This window comes from Coloeus monedula (genome assembly GCF_965178545.1).
Source record: "Coloeus monedula genome assembly, chromosome: 18".
Taxonomy (NCBI): domain Eukaryota; kingdom Metazoa; phylum Chordata; class Aves; order Passeriformes; family Corvidae; genus Coloeus; species Coloeus monedula.
In genome coordinates this window covers 16,264,219-16,278,078 of record NC_138798.1, presented here as the reverse complement: position 1 = coordinate 16,278,078, position 13,860 = coordinate 16,264,219, and the positions used below count along the sequence as shown (strand labels likewise).

At 43.0% G+C, this 13,860-nt stretch overlaps 1 protein-coding gene across 5 annotated transcripts in view; it reads left to right on the top strand.

Moving 5' to 3' along the window:
* Positions 1 to 13,860, top strand: part of TAOK3 (TAO kinase 3) — a 74,152-nt gene that overhangs the window by 27,654 nt on the left and 32,638 nt on the right. For 4 of the 5 annotated variants that reach the window (XM_082293098.1, XM_082293097.1, XM_082293094.1 and 1 more), the window contains 8 exons: positions 5,041 to 5,130; positions 6,311 to 6,521; positions 8,634 to 8,705; positions 9,642 to 9,743; positions 10,019 to 10,064; positions 10,706 to 10,802; positions 12,557 to 12,670; positions 13,709 to 13,800. In XM_082293098.1, the coding sequence (XP_082149224.1) occupies positions 6,402 to 6,521; positions 8,634 to 8,705; positions 9,642 to 9,743; positions 10,019 to 10,064; positions 10,706 to 10,802; positions 12,557 to 12,670; positions 13,709 to 13,800 (643 nt within the window). In that variant the 5' untranslated portion in view covers positions 5,041 to 5,130; positions 6,311 to 6,401. Of the gene's footprint in view, positions 1 to 5,040; positions 5,131 to 5,154; positions 5,232 to 6,310; positions 6,522 to 8,633; positions 8,706 to 9,641; positions 9,744 to 10,018; positions 10,065 to 10,705; positions 10,803 to 12,556; positions 12,671 to 13,708; positions 13,801 to 13,860 lie in introns of those variants that run through there. The other variant, XM_082293096.1, reaches the window with a different exon arrangement.

The window sequence follows — 13,860 nt, the reverse complement described above, 5'->3', positions numbered from 1 at the left end:
TAAACTCTTTTTAAAAAGCGCCTAAAAATAGCTTTAAGCCACAAAATGGATCCAGCTCTTTGGAAGCCATTACATGAATAGGTAGGAAACTCTGAGTGTGCTGGTGTCTCTTGAGGCTTCCACAAACAAATCCGATGACTTATTTGTGCCTCTGAATAGCACACACAGCATAATACTCATCAATTTATAGTGGTCTGGAGTTTTAAGCAATATGATGAAGAGCCTGATAAAAACGCTAAAGAGAAGAAAAAGATGATGAAAATAGGGAAGCAATTTTCTCCCTTTCATGACCCATCTGTGATGCTTTTTAGAGACGTTTTGGTGAGAAGATCTGATGAAATTCGTATTTCTGTGTATGATGCTATTTGGGCTTATGTACATTAGGGTTTAAAATGATTCATGGATCTTTCCTCCCTTCCAGATGTACTGCTGAATTATTTCAAGTGTGCCATGATGAAATATTATGAAATGTTGTTGCTGGGAGCAGGAAGCCTTTTTTCTTCCCTTTATTTTTAATTAGGCAAGGTTTATTTCATGACTGAAAGTATTTAATCTTGTTAAATAAACCTGAGAAACTCTAATAATGCTCTCTAGATTTTATGATAAAATACAGCTTCTAATCCAAGACATGTTAATTACCCTTAAACTTAACAAGGCATACGTATTTCATTGAATTGTTTTAAATTCAACAGGAAAACTATTGGGAAGCAGCATCCAGTGCCTCTTGCTTTTTCATTACAGATCTGTTGTGAGAATGATGCTGTTTGACTGTTAAACTAAAGCCCAGGCTGTACCCCATGATTTTGGGTAGCTGTGATTATACGTATTTAGCAAAGCAGTGGAATTCCAGAGAACGATTGGGACTATTCCTTTGGGGAGGGCTGGCCTGTGGCTTGACTTCATACTTGTTGAAACATTCCCGATGACTAAAACTGATTGTTTCTTGACTTTAAGCCCATTGATTTTACATTTTTATGTTTTTTTAAAATAAGATTGTCTTATATTTTAAGTTTTAAATAAGCTTATTGTGTTTTGCTGCATAAATAGTGGTCATAGGGGAGTTATAAATTGAATGTTTCCTTTAAAACTACTGCTCCTCATCAGGAGAAAAGCTGTTTTTGTTAAGGTATTTATCTCCAACAAGCCCTGCAAGTTACTAGCTGGATTTCATACCCCAGGGGCACCGTGCAGTGATGGCCTGGGTCAGAACAGTTGTGATTCAGGGTTTTATTAGCATGAGTAATCTGTGAACTCCACATGACCTGATGCACACATGAGCTCTGGACAGCCCTGAACCCAGTGCAAAGTGCCCGGATGGAATTCCAGGTGCATTGCAGAGCCGAACACACCAAAGGGAAATTCTTGCTCTTCTTTTCAGAAGCTGGAGGTGGTGAAGAGCTGTGGTTGCACCCAGATATTAATAAGAATGCTGTGTGGCATTGACTTGGGTGTTCTGGGAAGTTACTCCTTGGAAAAGCCAAACAATAGAGGTGGTGTTTGAGGAACTGGTGCTGCTGGTGCCACTTGTGTGGTTCTCATGACATTGTCCAGCTCTCCTGGCAGACTGTGTCCTGATTCCTGAGTCTGCTCCTCCTGCTGTGTGCCCTCAGGGAACACTACCCTGATATCTGCAGAGCCTCAAATGCTCAGGAATATTTGTGTTTCCTGCTGAAGGTCACTGGGTACCTTCTGTTCTGGGTCTGTACCGAGTGAATCATTTTGCTTCAGAGAAATCTGAGGGAAGGATGTGAGAGGACTTGCTGCTTCTAGACCAGAGTGAAATCTTTCCTGAGTGTCTTGGAATTGGTGATTAATTTAAGCAGACAGAGGCTGTAGTAGAGGTGCTTTTTGTATGCCCTGTCGGTAGCTTGAGTTTCCGTGCCAGGTATGTGAATATGACTGGTTTAAGCATTAAAATAAGTGAAGTGCCTGGAAAAAACCATGTATGTTGTGTTCACTTACATCAAGTTAGCTGGGAAAGTAATTCTTAATAATCAGAAAAATGACACTGAACAGCTTAAAAATGTGGAGATTCAGGAGTGTTCTCTAGAAAGGTTCTCTAAAATAAAGGGCTGCTCATCCAAGGTCGTGGTCTTCATGTGAGGGACTCAGCCCAGAATGAAGTGTTTGTGTTTGGCCTGGCCAGCCAGCCATATGTACCAATTAAAGGGAAGGGAAAAAGTTCCAGCTTCTGGAAAACAACACAAAACCCACCCAAATCAAACCAACAAAATCATGTTAGTTTGTGGGTGAGGACTGCAGGGGAACTTGGGCACCTTCCTTACTTCAGGTTTGAAAGGTTCCTTACACAGGACAGTTATCAGCTGAATTTATCTCAGAATTTCCTTCCTTATGTTGTTTTCCAGATTTTGGAAAGACTGAAGTGATGAAAGGGGGCTCTGTGCTTTCCATTCTTGGGAAAATAATTCTGGTGTGAATTTATTCCCCTCAAAATAGTCATCTAAAAATGGGTGCATGAACCATGTCATGTTGCTCCTCCTCCGAGTGGAATCTGATGCTGGTCCACCCTGTTTCCTGTAGTTTGTTTTTCTGCATGAAGTGGAAAACTTTGTCCTTGTTTTGGGAAGTACCGTAGTGTAGTTAGGAACTAAAATTAATTTTGTGCATTTCTGGGCATATTTGAAACAGCTCTATGGTGCTGTGAGATGCAATTCAAACTGTGTTTTTACAAGCCACATACTTTGAGTTCTCAAGTTTGTCTTATTGACAGACATAATTTTAGATCCATGGATTATTTGGGAATGTGGGTAGTTTAGCTCCTCTTAAAGGTGCTTCCAGTTATGTTTTGTTCTTTCTTTTATATTCGGGTCAAGGTGTTTTCTGTTGTTACTAATAAAGCACCTGGAAGTTGTAACTGGTAGGGGGGAATCTTTGTGCAGACACCTGTAGCAAAAGCAGTTAATTCATGGTTTTTAAATGGGAGGGTTGCTTAGCATTGAGGAAGCTCTGCTGTCTGAACAAAATGCTCATCTCCCAAGCCCTCAAAATCTTGAGTCACTTGTCACTCCCAGTGTGATTAATGATGCTTCCTTTTGAGGTCTTGAGGACATGCAGAGTCTCAAATGCTGCTTTACAAGGATGAAAAGCAGAAATCAGGCTTCTAATAGAAATTTTCTTGCTGTGTCAATTCAGCACTTTGGTAATGAAAAGAACCTGCTCAAATTGACCATACCTTGAACTTGAGGTTTTTTTTGGAATGGCACTTGACTCTTACAGTGCTCTGCCTTGATTTAAACAATTTTTGGTTCAGTCTACGCATTCAGAGAAGGGAGTTGTGATGTTAAGGATTTGTGACCTTGCCAGCCTAAATGGAAGTGGTGTGATGTGCATCTGTGGTGTTTTACACTGTCCAATACCCAAATTGTGTATCTGGTGCTGTGGTGGTGTCAGTGCACAGGGTTCTCAGTGTTTGTGGCACTGTGGGATCGGTATGGATCATTCTCTGATCGTGTTCAATCAACAGGACTCAGGTTGCTGCTGATGCACTTTCCATCCTAAGTTTTTTGATGTTCATTACTGAAAAATAATAGTCCTGCTGAGCAGATTTACTGAGAATATTTATTTGCATCGCTACTCATGTCTGCCCTAATTGGAAAATGACATTATTATTTAGGGCTTAACTCTAAGTATTAACATTTAGCTTCCCATTTTAAATACCTTAAATACTGGAGCTGCACAGGCTTTATTAATGGCAGAGAGGTTCATTTGACTGGAGATGGATAAATTGTTTTCTCTGTCAGTTTGTTTTTATTGTTTTAAAGCCAGATGGATTTTTCTGTTGGCTGAAGAATGCCAGACCTGAAATACTGCATTCTTTGCCCTGTCTGCAGGTCTGTAGTAAATATAGCACCTGTAGGTGAGGACAATCAGCTGAAGATGAATAATCATTTCATTCATTTGGCTTTTGTTTATACTTGAGATTTTTTTTATTTTTAAGCAAAACATTGCAGAACCTTTTTTTGGTGCTCTTCAAATAGCCTTTTAGCACCTCAGTAGTATTGGCCTGTGGTGAGATAAAGTAACAAAAATAACATTTTTGGTAATGCTAGCTATTAGCAGGAAGATTCCTGCTCATCTATTTTTTCCCTAATAAAGGAGAGGATGAGTTAATGTGTCATTAAATCAGGTGCCTATTAATTCAGATTTTGGCAGTGTAACTATTGCAGTATGCTTAACTTGGAAGCATTTGTACTGTGCATGTAGCTACATTTTCCATGAGTTCAGGCTGATTCCCAGCTCTCCCTGTGTCCTACTCCCCTGGGGGACGGCGGTGGCTCTTTGGGGGTGTTCCTACAGCCATGGGAGTGGGTGGCTGCAGTGGGTGACATCCCTCACTGTGACCTGATTTCAGCTGATGGGTCTCACTGGTTGGCACTCCTATCCCATCTTTTCATTGCTCATACTCTCCCTGGTGGAATTCAGCAGTGTTTGACTTACTAATGCCCAAGACTTTCCCTGGAATCTCGTGTGTCATCAGGTAGAACACAGAGAATCAAGTAATGGAGACTTTGTCAGCTTCTCACAGAATCATGGAATGATTTGGGTTGGAAGGGACCTTAAAGCCCATCCAGTTCCACTCCCCTGCCATGGGCAGGGATACCTTCTGCTATCCCAGGTTGCTCCAAGCCCCATCCAGCCTGGCCTTGGACACTTCCAGGGATGGGGATTTTTTCTGAGCTTTGTCCTTTTTATAAATGATCTAAAAAGCCTGGGCTGAGAGGAAACTTCCTGTGCCCTAGCAAGCTTAAGAGTCTTTATAAAAGACAAAGAACTTGGCATTTAACCTCTTTTCCTGGTTTTCTGTCCTGCAGTGATATATAGTTCAAGGTCTGTGGAGCACAGGAAGTGCTTACCCTCCCCTAAAGTCCCACCATTAGCATTCTTAGCCAGTTCTTGTACTTTCCAGTGGGGCCCTGGAGTCACTGGCCTGTACTGGATGTGGTGTTTTTGTGTGTTAGAATTAAGGTGTAAAACTTAAAAATCATTTATCTAAATACTGTTACTTGTTTTTCTTTGCAGAATAGGAAAGTCTGGAGGGCCAGGAGCACAGGACAATGCTGCTGGAAGGAATGTGAGCCACAGAGCATGGTTGGTGCCACAGTTATCCAGGTGGGCTCCTCTCACTGCACCCCTCCTGGCTGCTCCATCACTGACCCTGAGCTGGGGAGGCTGTCTCAGCATCAGGCCAAAGTTCTGCTTTCATCCAGATGGTACTTGAAGTCCAAAACCTTCAAAAACCTTTGATGTGTGTTTTAGTTTTAAATTTATCTGATTGTTACGTTTCAGTTGGTCTCTCATTAAATGTTGCCCTGTTTTATATTGTGGCATAGGCTGAAGGTCCTAGAGTGTGTTTGCAGGAGTCTGTTATGCACAGACAAGATGTGGCCTCAGTAGAGGTGCTGAACCATGGGTGTGAAAGTAGCTCTGAGACTTGCTCTGGATTGATGGAAACTGCTCCAGGTGACTCAGCTGCAGCTCATCTGCCGGGTTTCACATGCCAAAAGCAGATGGGTGAAGGCCCCCATTGCTTTGCACACCAGTATTTAATGAGTCAACGTAGATTTTTCAAGGTGTTTTGTTAAGAAACGGAAAACTTTCTGATATTTGGATTTTTCCTCCTTTTTTTTGTCTTCCCACATAAATAAAATTTTGGGGATGAGTAATGAAAATCTTCATTTAGATGCAGTTCAGTTCTGTGCTAAGGGAAGATGTTAAGGAGGCAAAGAGCTGCCTTATATGATGGAGTTTAGGATTCTTCAAAAGCAATTCCATGTCCTGGGAGCGATCACAATCCAGCAGCACTGGTTGTCTTGAAGCTCTGAGTAAATAGAGAAATAACAATTACATGGCTGCAAAGTGTTGCTGTGGAATAGCAGCTGACTTTTCTATGAGCACCAGCTGGCAATTGGGAGTAGAGAAACAAAGCAAACAGCCCAGAAAAGTAGGAGGAACAACAGAGAGAGTCTAAAAACTGACACATTGGGAGCCTGGCGTGAAGAATAACAAACTCCTGTCACAGGATGTTTTGCATAGCAACAGGACTCTTGAATTCAAGTGGACTTCAGTGTCACTGCAGCACTTGCTTCCTGTGTGAGATAAAGAGCTGTTGTACCCTGAATGCATTTTAATCTCTCTATCTTAATAGAACTAATAATTAAAAAGAATTAGCTGGAGGAAGTGATAGTGAAGCCTATTGCTGCTGGAAGTGTTTCCTCCCATTTTGCTGTCAGGGGAGTGTGAACAAAAACACATGGAAGGGAAGCAGACTAAAGATGAGCTTTTCCAACAGGTGCTGAGAGCTGTCTGCAAACGGCTTTGTCGATGAAGGAAGAAATTGGTTGGGACTTGAGAGCACAAACCAGTTCCTAACACACTTCACCATGCGCAAAGGGGTGCCAAAGGACCCAGAAATAGCTGACCTGTTCTACAAAGATGATCCTGAGGAAATATTTGTGGGTTTGCATGAAATTGGACACGGAAGTTTTGGAGCAGTTTACTTTGTAAGTATAGTTCTTTTTTTTTTTTTTTTTGAAAACAGAATCATTTCAAGTGATGTCATGGAGGTTTTTCAGCATTTGTAGAAGGAGGTGTTCTTTGAGATTTCAGTACTTTGTGTGCATTGGTTTTGTGATAACACATCTCAAAAATCAGCATTTCCAAACCACTCCTGATCTCTTTAATGTTACAGGTGTATTTATAGTAGCAGTTTACTATAGTCTTAATAGTGTACCTAACCATCTAGGTCAATTATATGGTGTTTTGTGCTGTTTGATGCTGAAAGCTGAATTTAAACAGCTTAAAATTAATTTGCCAAACTGGAATTTCAAGATACTTGGAGTTCATATGCTTGGAAATCACTGCAAATTCCTTTATGGCAAAAGCAAAGAGCAAGTCCTCAGAGGAATGGGAATTCAAGCAGGAAGGATGTGTGGCATTCATCGATACAGGCAAGAGAATTTAATCTGGAAGTGAGAAAAATGGTGCTTTTGCAGTTGGTATCAAACAAGGCCAAATCCAAAATACTGGGTTTGGAAATAGTTATAATCCAGTTGGTATTAGTGAGACTGAAATAGAATCAATATTGAAAAAATGAGTTAAAGACAAATTAAAGCTGCTTGGTAACCTGGTTGGCCACTCAGGAGGATCAGGTTCACTGGAATTTGGTTTCTGAATATCAGACAGTCAAGTATTTAGATAATATGCCTTACACCTCTAGCTGACAATAGGTAGCATGAGTTATTTTAAGCATTCCAGTTCACTGTTTGGAGTTATGTGACATGATGGAGGTGTTGGTGGAGCTATTGTTACAAGAGGAACCTTAAATTTTATGTCATATAGGTATTTCATGTGTATTTTGAGGGATAACAATGTAATTTCTCAAGGTATCATCTCAGGTATGGCCAAAACTGCTTCAGCAAGTGGCTGTTCCCCAAGTGAGCTCATACAGTGAGTTGTCTCAGCCAGGAGCATCCCAAGCACTTGGTGCAGCCACAACTTCCCCCACAGCTCTGGGAACGTGGCAGCGTGTCCTTCAGTGACAAATCACAGCTGGAAGGAGAGATACCATGGTCAGGTGGAGCTGTTGGGAATTAATGTGACAGAAATAAAGCATTAATACATCTGAGTAAAATGCTCTTGATCTTCTCTGTGCTGAATCAGGGTGGCAAGTGGTGGGAAAGGGCTTTGCCTTATCCCAAAGTTCCTTGTTTTCAGCTTTTTCTATCTCATTTGAGGAGTGTGTGCTGTGAGGGGCCTGTGTCACCTCCCTTCAGTAATTCCTGTGCTCCCTTGGTTCACCCAACACAGTTTTTCTTTGAAGTCACCACATGCCTCAAAAAAATGTCATTAGTTAATACGTTACTTGAAAGGAGGATTTGCCACATTTAGCTCCTATTATAGTTTAAGCTTTTAGCTGTCACTAATTTTTTGTCCCAAAAATGGTTGGATGTACAGAGATTTCAGCAACTGTTTTAAGACCAGAAGCTTGATGTTTTTTGCCCTTAACATGCAGAAATGAGGGTACTGCCAGTCCAGGCAAGCAGAAAGATCTTTCCAAAACCTGAGTTTTTAGTCTCCAGTTACCATCCCTGCATCATCCAGGCTACAGAAAAGTAGAATTTTGATGGCTATATAATAGTCATTGCAAGACTAAGATCTGGTGCAGTGAAAGGAAAGCTTTTTAATGGAGATGAATTCCAGGTTGAATCATCTTCTTGAAGCTGGAACTTGAGATAGCTATTTAAGAATATCAGTGTTGTATGGAATTTTTGGATGAAATCATGGAGATTTTGATGCACCTCTTTATTTGTTTCTTTGGAAAACATTTTGCCAATGGTTGATCTAAAACTGTTTCTCTGAAATTCCAATAAAACAGTATTTTGCATGTTCTCAGTAGGTACAGTATTGGGCCATTTACATATCAATAGAGAAGTAGCACAAAGTCTGAGGGAGGAACAGTGGATATGGACAAATAAAACAATGGAAAAGTGTCCTAATAATTGTGTGGTAAATCTTATCCTGAGGAAGATGTCTCTGTGGGTAGGGGGGAAAAAATGATGCTTTTTTCAGTCTATCTCTTGCTTTTTTTCAATGTTTCCCTTTCCCTACTCCAGGCTACAAATTCCCACACTAATGAGGTGGTGGCAGTCAAGAAGATGTCCTATAGCGGAAAGCAAACGAATGAGGTAAGAGGAGTAAAGGCAATTGTGCATTCAGGAGCTGTGGCAGCTCCAGTGTAAATCTGAGCAGTGAAATGAGCTGCAGCTTTGGTTTGACTCCAACAGAACAGCCTTTAATGCAGGAGCTGCTGCTCCCTTCCATGGGGATTGTGGAGGTTTGGGGAGGGAAAATGAGTTTATGCAAATTTTGACAAATAGTTCAGTTTAAGGAAGTGGATGGGGATTCAGAATGCCTGGATGGAGCTTGTTTTAGAAATAATTTCATTAAGAAGTGTATTAAGAGCATGCTGGCCACTGGAGCACATCTCTCTGAAATGTGAGAAACTCTTGAGGATCTGTAAAAATGCATAGACCTGCTGACCTCAGTCTCATTTCAATTGTTGATAATTGTTCGTCTTATTTTTGTGCTGAACTTAGACCCTGTTCCTTTGGACTAGTGTGTGGATGTGCAGGGTGTGTTTGTTTGTTAATAGCAAACAGGGATGGTTTAAACTCATTTTTCCTTGCTTGCTTGTTGGTCTCCCAAATGTCAGTGGTTTTGTGCTGTGTTACAGAAGATGAGCAGCTCACTGCTACTCTCTGTAGCACTTAAGGTGTCTCTCGGGACGGTGGGTTTCTTGCTAAGTTTGAGGCCACTGAACAGTTCAATTTGCAAAGCAGCAGCATTTAAGTAAAATGTACTGCATTTAAAATGAGAAAAAGAAAATTGGTTTTGCAATCCTCAAGCTGTTAAATATGTCTTGGGGCTAACTCAGTGCAATAGGGACCCAGACAACTTATTTACAGCTGTGCTTTTGCAATTCCGACTTTCCATCTTTATATTGTAAAATAGTTTTATGGTCATTTTTCAGACTGTCCTACACTGTGTGGAGTATGAAAGGATGTAGAGGATTAAGAAGAGAAATGTATTTATACTTTTTGCTTTGGTTTTTTTTCCATTAGAAATGGCAGGACATCATCAAAGAAGTCAAGTTTCTCCAACAGCTGAAGCACCCCAACACCATAGAGTACAAGGGCTGTTACCTGAAGGAGCACACGGCGTGGGTGAGTGAGGGGTTCTTTAGAGCAAACGGACACTGCAACACTCAAATCCTCAGCACAGGCAGGGAAATAGCTTTGGGTTTGTGGTGAACAGTACTAAAATAGAGTCTAATTTTGCATCTTCTGATGGAAAACTAACAAAACCTACTACTTACATTCTTTTCCTTTATCAGGGCGTTAAAGCCACCACATGATTTAAGTCTTGAATGTAAAGACATTTTTTACTTTCAAAATGCTTCAAGAGATACTTGAAGGCATGATGTTCTCTTTTTTTGCAGTTGGTTATGGAGTACTGTTTAGGATCAGCTTCTGATTTGCTAGAAGGTAAGTTTTATATATCTTGGCCTTTCTTTTTGCTAGTACTCCCCACCTGAGTATGATGGGAGACTGTTTCCTCATGGACTGGGGTTTTGCAGATGGTAGAGGTGGTCTGTCTGTCCCACTTCGTTCTCTGGGTAGAATTTGAGGCTTTCCCAGTGCCGCAGATAGTTGGCCTGCACATTTTAATTTTGTCAAGTGACGGTAGAAAAGTGTACAGGTATGTTCCTGTAATCTGTGCCTTTTTAGGCTGCCTATTTTCTGAATATCCATGATAAAATCCTGCAGAGATCACCTTTATCTTTGCCTTGCAGTGTGCAGGAATAATTACAGATGGTTTTTAGAACAAGAGGTTGATGTGACCTCAAAATAAGAACAGCTCCTGCAAAGAAATAGGAGAATCTAAGTCAGAATAGGGAATCAAAGCCAAAGTTTACAAAAACTAGTGTTCCTTGGGGGCCAAGATCACAGGATCACAGAATGGTTTGGGTTGGGAGGGACCTTAAAACCCTCACAGGGAAGAATTCTTCCCTAATTTCTCTTCGTAGCAGACTGGTGGGATTCCTTTTCTTTAAAAAATCACTTTCTCAAGAAAATATCCCATTTATTTTCTTCTGTTTTATTTTCTTGATTTTTGTTTCCCGTAGTTCACAAGAAACCACTGCAGGAAGTGGAGATTGCTGCCATCACCCACGGTGCCTTGCAGGGGCTGGCCTACCTGCACTCCCACTGTAGGATCCACAGGTAAGGCTGGAGCGTGCTGCTGCTGCTGCTGCCCTTCCATCTGCTGCTCCCTGGAGTCTCAAAGCTGCTTCATTGGATTTAAACAGCTTTGGTAAAAGCTATTCTACCAAAATTTTCTCTGCCTTGTTGGCAATTGTTCTGTGCAGACCATGGTAACAAAGGCTACACAGGAATGTTGTACTGAACACTAACAGAATAATATCACCCTAAATTTGCCAAATAAATTGGAGTTCATTGAGCAAGACTATTTCTAAGACTAGATATTTTTTCTTATTTACATGTAAGTAAGTAAAACTCTACGCTTTCAAAAATCAGGTGATGGAAGTGTTAAGGATAAAACTACCCGAGGAGAAATCAAAGCACTTCTTTCCATGGAAGGTGGCAGAACTCTGGAACAGCTGCCCAGGGAGGGTGTGGATTCTCCCTCTGTGGACACGTTCCAAACCCACCTGGACATGTTCCTGTGTCACCTGCTCCAGGGGGGTTGGACTGGGTGATCTCCAAAGGTCCCTTTCAGCCCCAACTATCCTGTGCTTCTGTGACCTGGGTTTCATCCGAGGGGTATTCCACCTTTTAACCTCTGAGGTGGGAAGGCAAATCTCCTCACCCAGAAATGAGGACCAGCTACACATTCCTGGTTTTGTGGCTGCTGAGGCAGAAAAGGAGAGGCGAGAGAGGGAGCCCTGGCTGGGCGGGGAGCAGTTTTGTGCCAGTGGGAACGGCGCGGCTGAGGGAGAAGAGACAGGATTTAAGGAGCGGGGACCGAATTTTGAGATTGGGGACCAAATTTTGGGAGCGGGTCCCGCGGGTCCGGCCCCACGCGGGACCTGGCGCGGGGGGCCACCTGGTGGCGAGGGAGCGGCACTGCAGGCCCCGCGCCCGCTGGTCCCGCGGCGTGCTGTGGACGGCAAAGGAGGGAATTATTGTTGTTATTATTATTTAATTGCAGGCACAAGGCTGGCAGGTATGTTGTTGATACCTGATGTGGCTGTTGAGCCGTTGTATAGGATCACAGAATGGTTTGGGTTGGAAGGGACTTTAAAGCTCATCCTGTTCCACCCCCTTTCCACTGTCCCAGGTTGCTGCAAGCCCTGTCCAGCCTGGCCTTGGACACTTCCAGGGATCCAGGGGCAGCCACAGTTTCTCTGGGCAACCTGTGCCTCATAGGGAAGGATTCCTTCCTAATTTCCCATCTGACCCTGCACTCCATCCCTTGTAAATAGTCCCGCTCCATCTTTCTTGTAGGCTCCCTTCAGGTACTGGAAGGCCACAATTAGGTCATCCTGAAGCCTTCTTTTTTCCAGGCTAAACAATTCCAGTTCTCTCAGCCTTTCCTTGTAGGAGAGATGCTCTGTCCCTTTGGCTGTTGTACAGGGAAGGTGGCAGTGGAGATGACGGTAAGGGGGACAGGCTGTGCTGTCTCTCCTGTACATTTGAGGTGTTCATACTTGCACCCACAAGACTTGAGCACTTGTCCTGCAGCAGAAGTGTCACGATGTATGAGTAGCACATGTGTATTAAATATTCCACAGTATTCCTTTTAAAGCGATGCTGTCCTGGGAATGGGTGAATAGAGGTTACTCTGGGCTTGCTGCTGAAACACTGTCAGTGAATTCTTTCTGTCCCAGCGTTCCCTGCCGTGTGGGTGACAGGATATCCTGTGCTTGCCCTTTGCAGACAAAGGCATCTCACCAGAGTTTGTATCATGCTAAAACACTGGTTTTTCTCTCTTTTTTTTTTTTTCTCTATTAAAGGGATATTAAAGCTGGAAATATTCTTCTAACAGAACCAGGTCAAGTGAAACTCGCTGATTTTGGATCTGCATCTATAGTGTCCCCTGCCAACTCTTTTGTGGGAACGCCTTACTGGTGAGTGAAGCCTGCAGTGCTTTAGTCCTTTATAGAACTGCTCTCTTCCCTTTCCAGTGCTTCACAATACAAAAATAATACCTGGATAAAATCTTCATTAGCCAAGCAGTTTTCCTGACACCCCTGTGTCCAGACCTTCTGGAAGTGTGTCCTTCCTCAGGGTCCATAAGGAGAGGTTTAGGCTGTGCAGTGCTTGGAAATGGCTCCACTCTTGCAATGCCATTGGCTTAAAAATAACTCACACTTGCCATAGGTGATGGGAATAAGACATTTGTGGAAAAAGGGGATCCTGTTAGTCTGGCTGGAAGTCACATGGCTACTTAAATCCTATTTTGAAGGAGTTGCTGAGGGGTCACCCAAGTTCCTTGGCATTCCCAGCACCGAGGGCCAGCACAGCTCCATGCTCCACTGATTTTGTGGCAGAGGCCCCAGGCAGTGCTGGGAGGTCACCATGGCCCAGCCTTGGAATGAGGCTATTTGGCATGAAGCCTTTCTTTGGAAGAACACAATTTAAGAGGCTGAATTTTTGCAGGCTGGGCCTGCCGCTTCTCTGTGCCCACTTCATCCCTTTATCCTGGACGACTGTATTTCCCTGTTCCACTCATAGCTGCACACACAGGCTGCATATGTCTGCTGGAAATGCTCCTGGTGTGCCAAGGGGAAGCCTGGGGGAGGGTGCAAGGAGTGCCTTTAGGGCTCTCCCAGCCCTTGCTGTCAGCCTGCAGCTACAATGCCTTTGGAAATAGGGGGGGTCTCCCATGTGCCAGCATGTTCTGCTAACAGGAAGATGATTGGGTTGACCCTTGTCCCCCGCCTTTCCTCTTTCCCCTAGCCCCTTTCCTCTTTTTTTCTCCCTGCCTTTCCTCTGACAAGTTGCTGGTGTGGTCAGTCTTTGTTCCATTCCAGCACACTTTTCCTCAGCTCCCTGCTCTCTGTCCTGCTCTGTGGCTTTGCTAAAGGGGGTGAAACCACCTCAGTTTGTGTGCTTGGAGTGACCCTGTGTGTCCTCTAATGCAGCCTTTGCTCTGTGGTTGGCAGGATGGCACCAGAGGTGATCCTTGCTATGGATGAGGGACAGTACGATGGGAAGGTGGATGTCTGGTCTCTCGGGATCACGTGCATCGAGTTAGGTGAGTGAACCCACAGCAGCTGAGGTGGATAATTAATTCTGCAGTGTATTAGGAACTCCT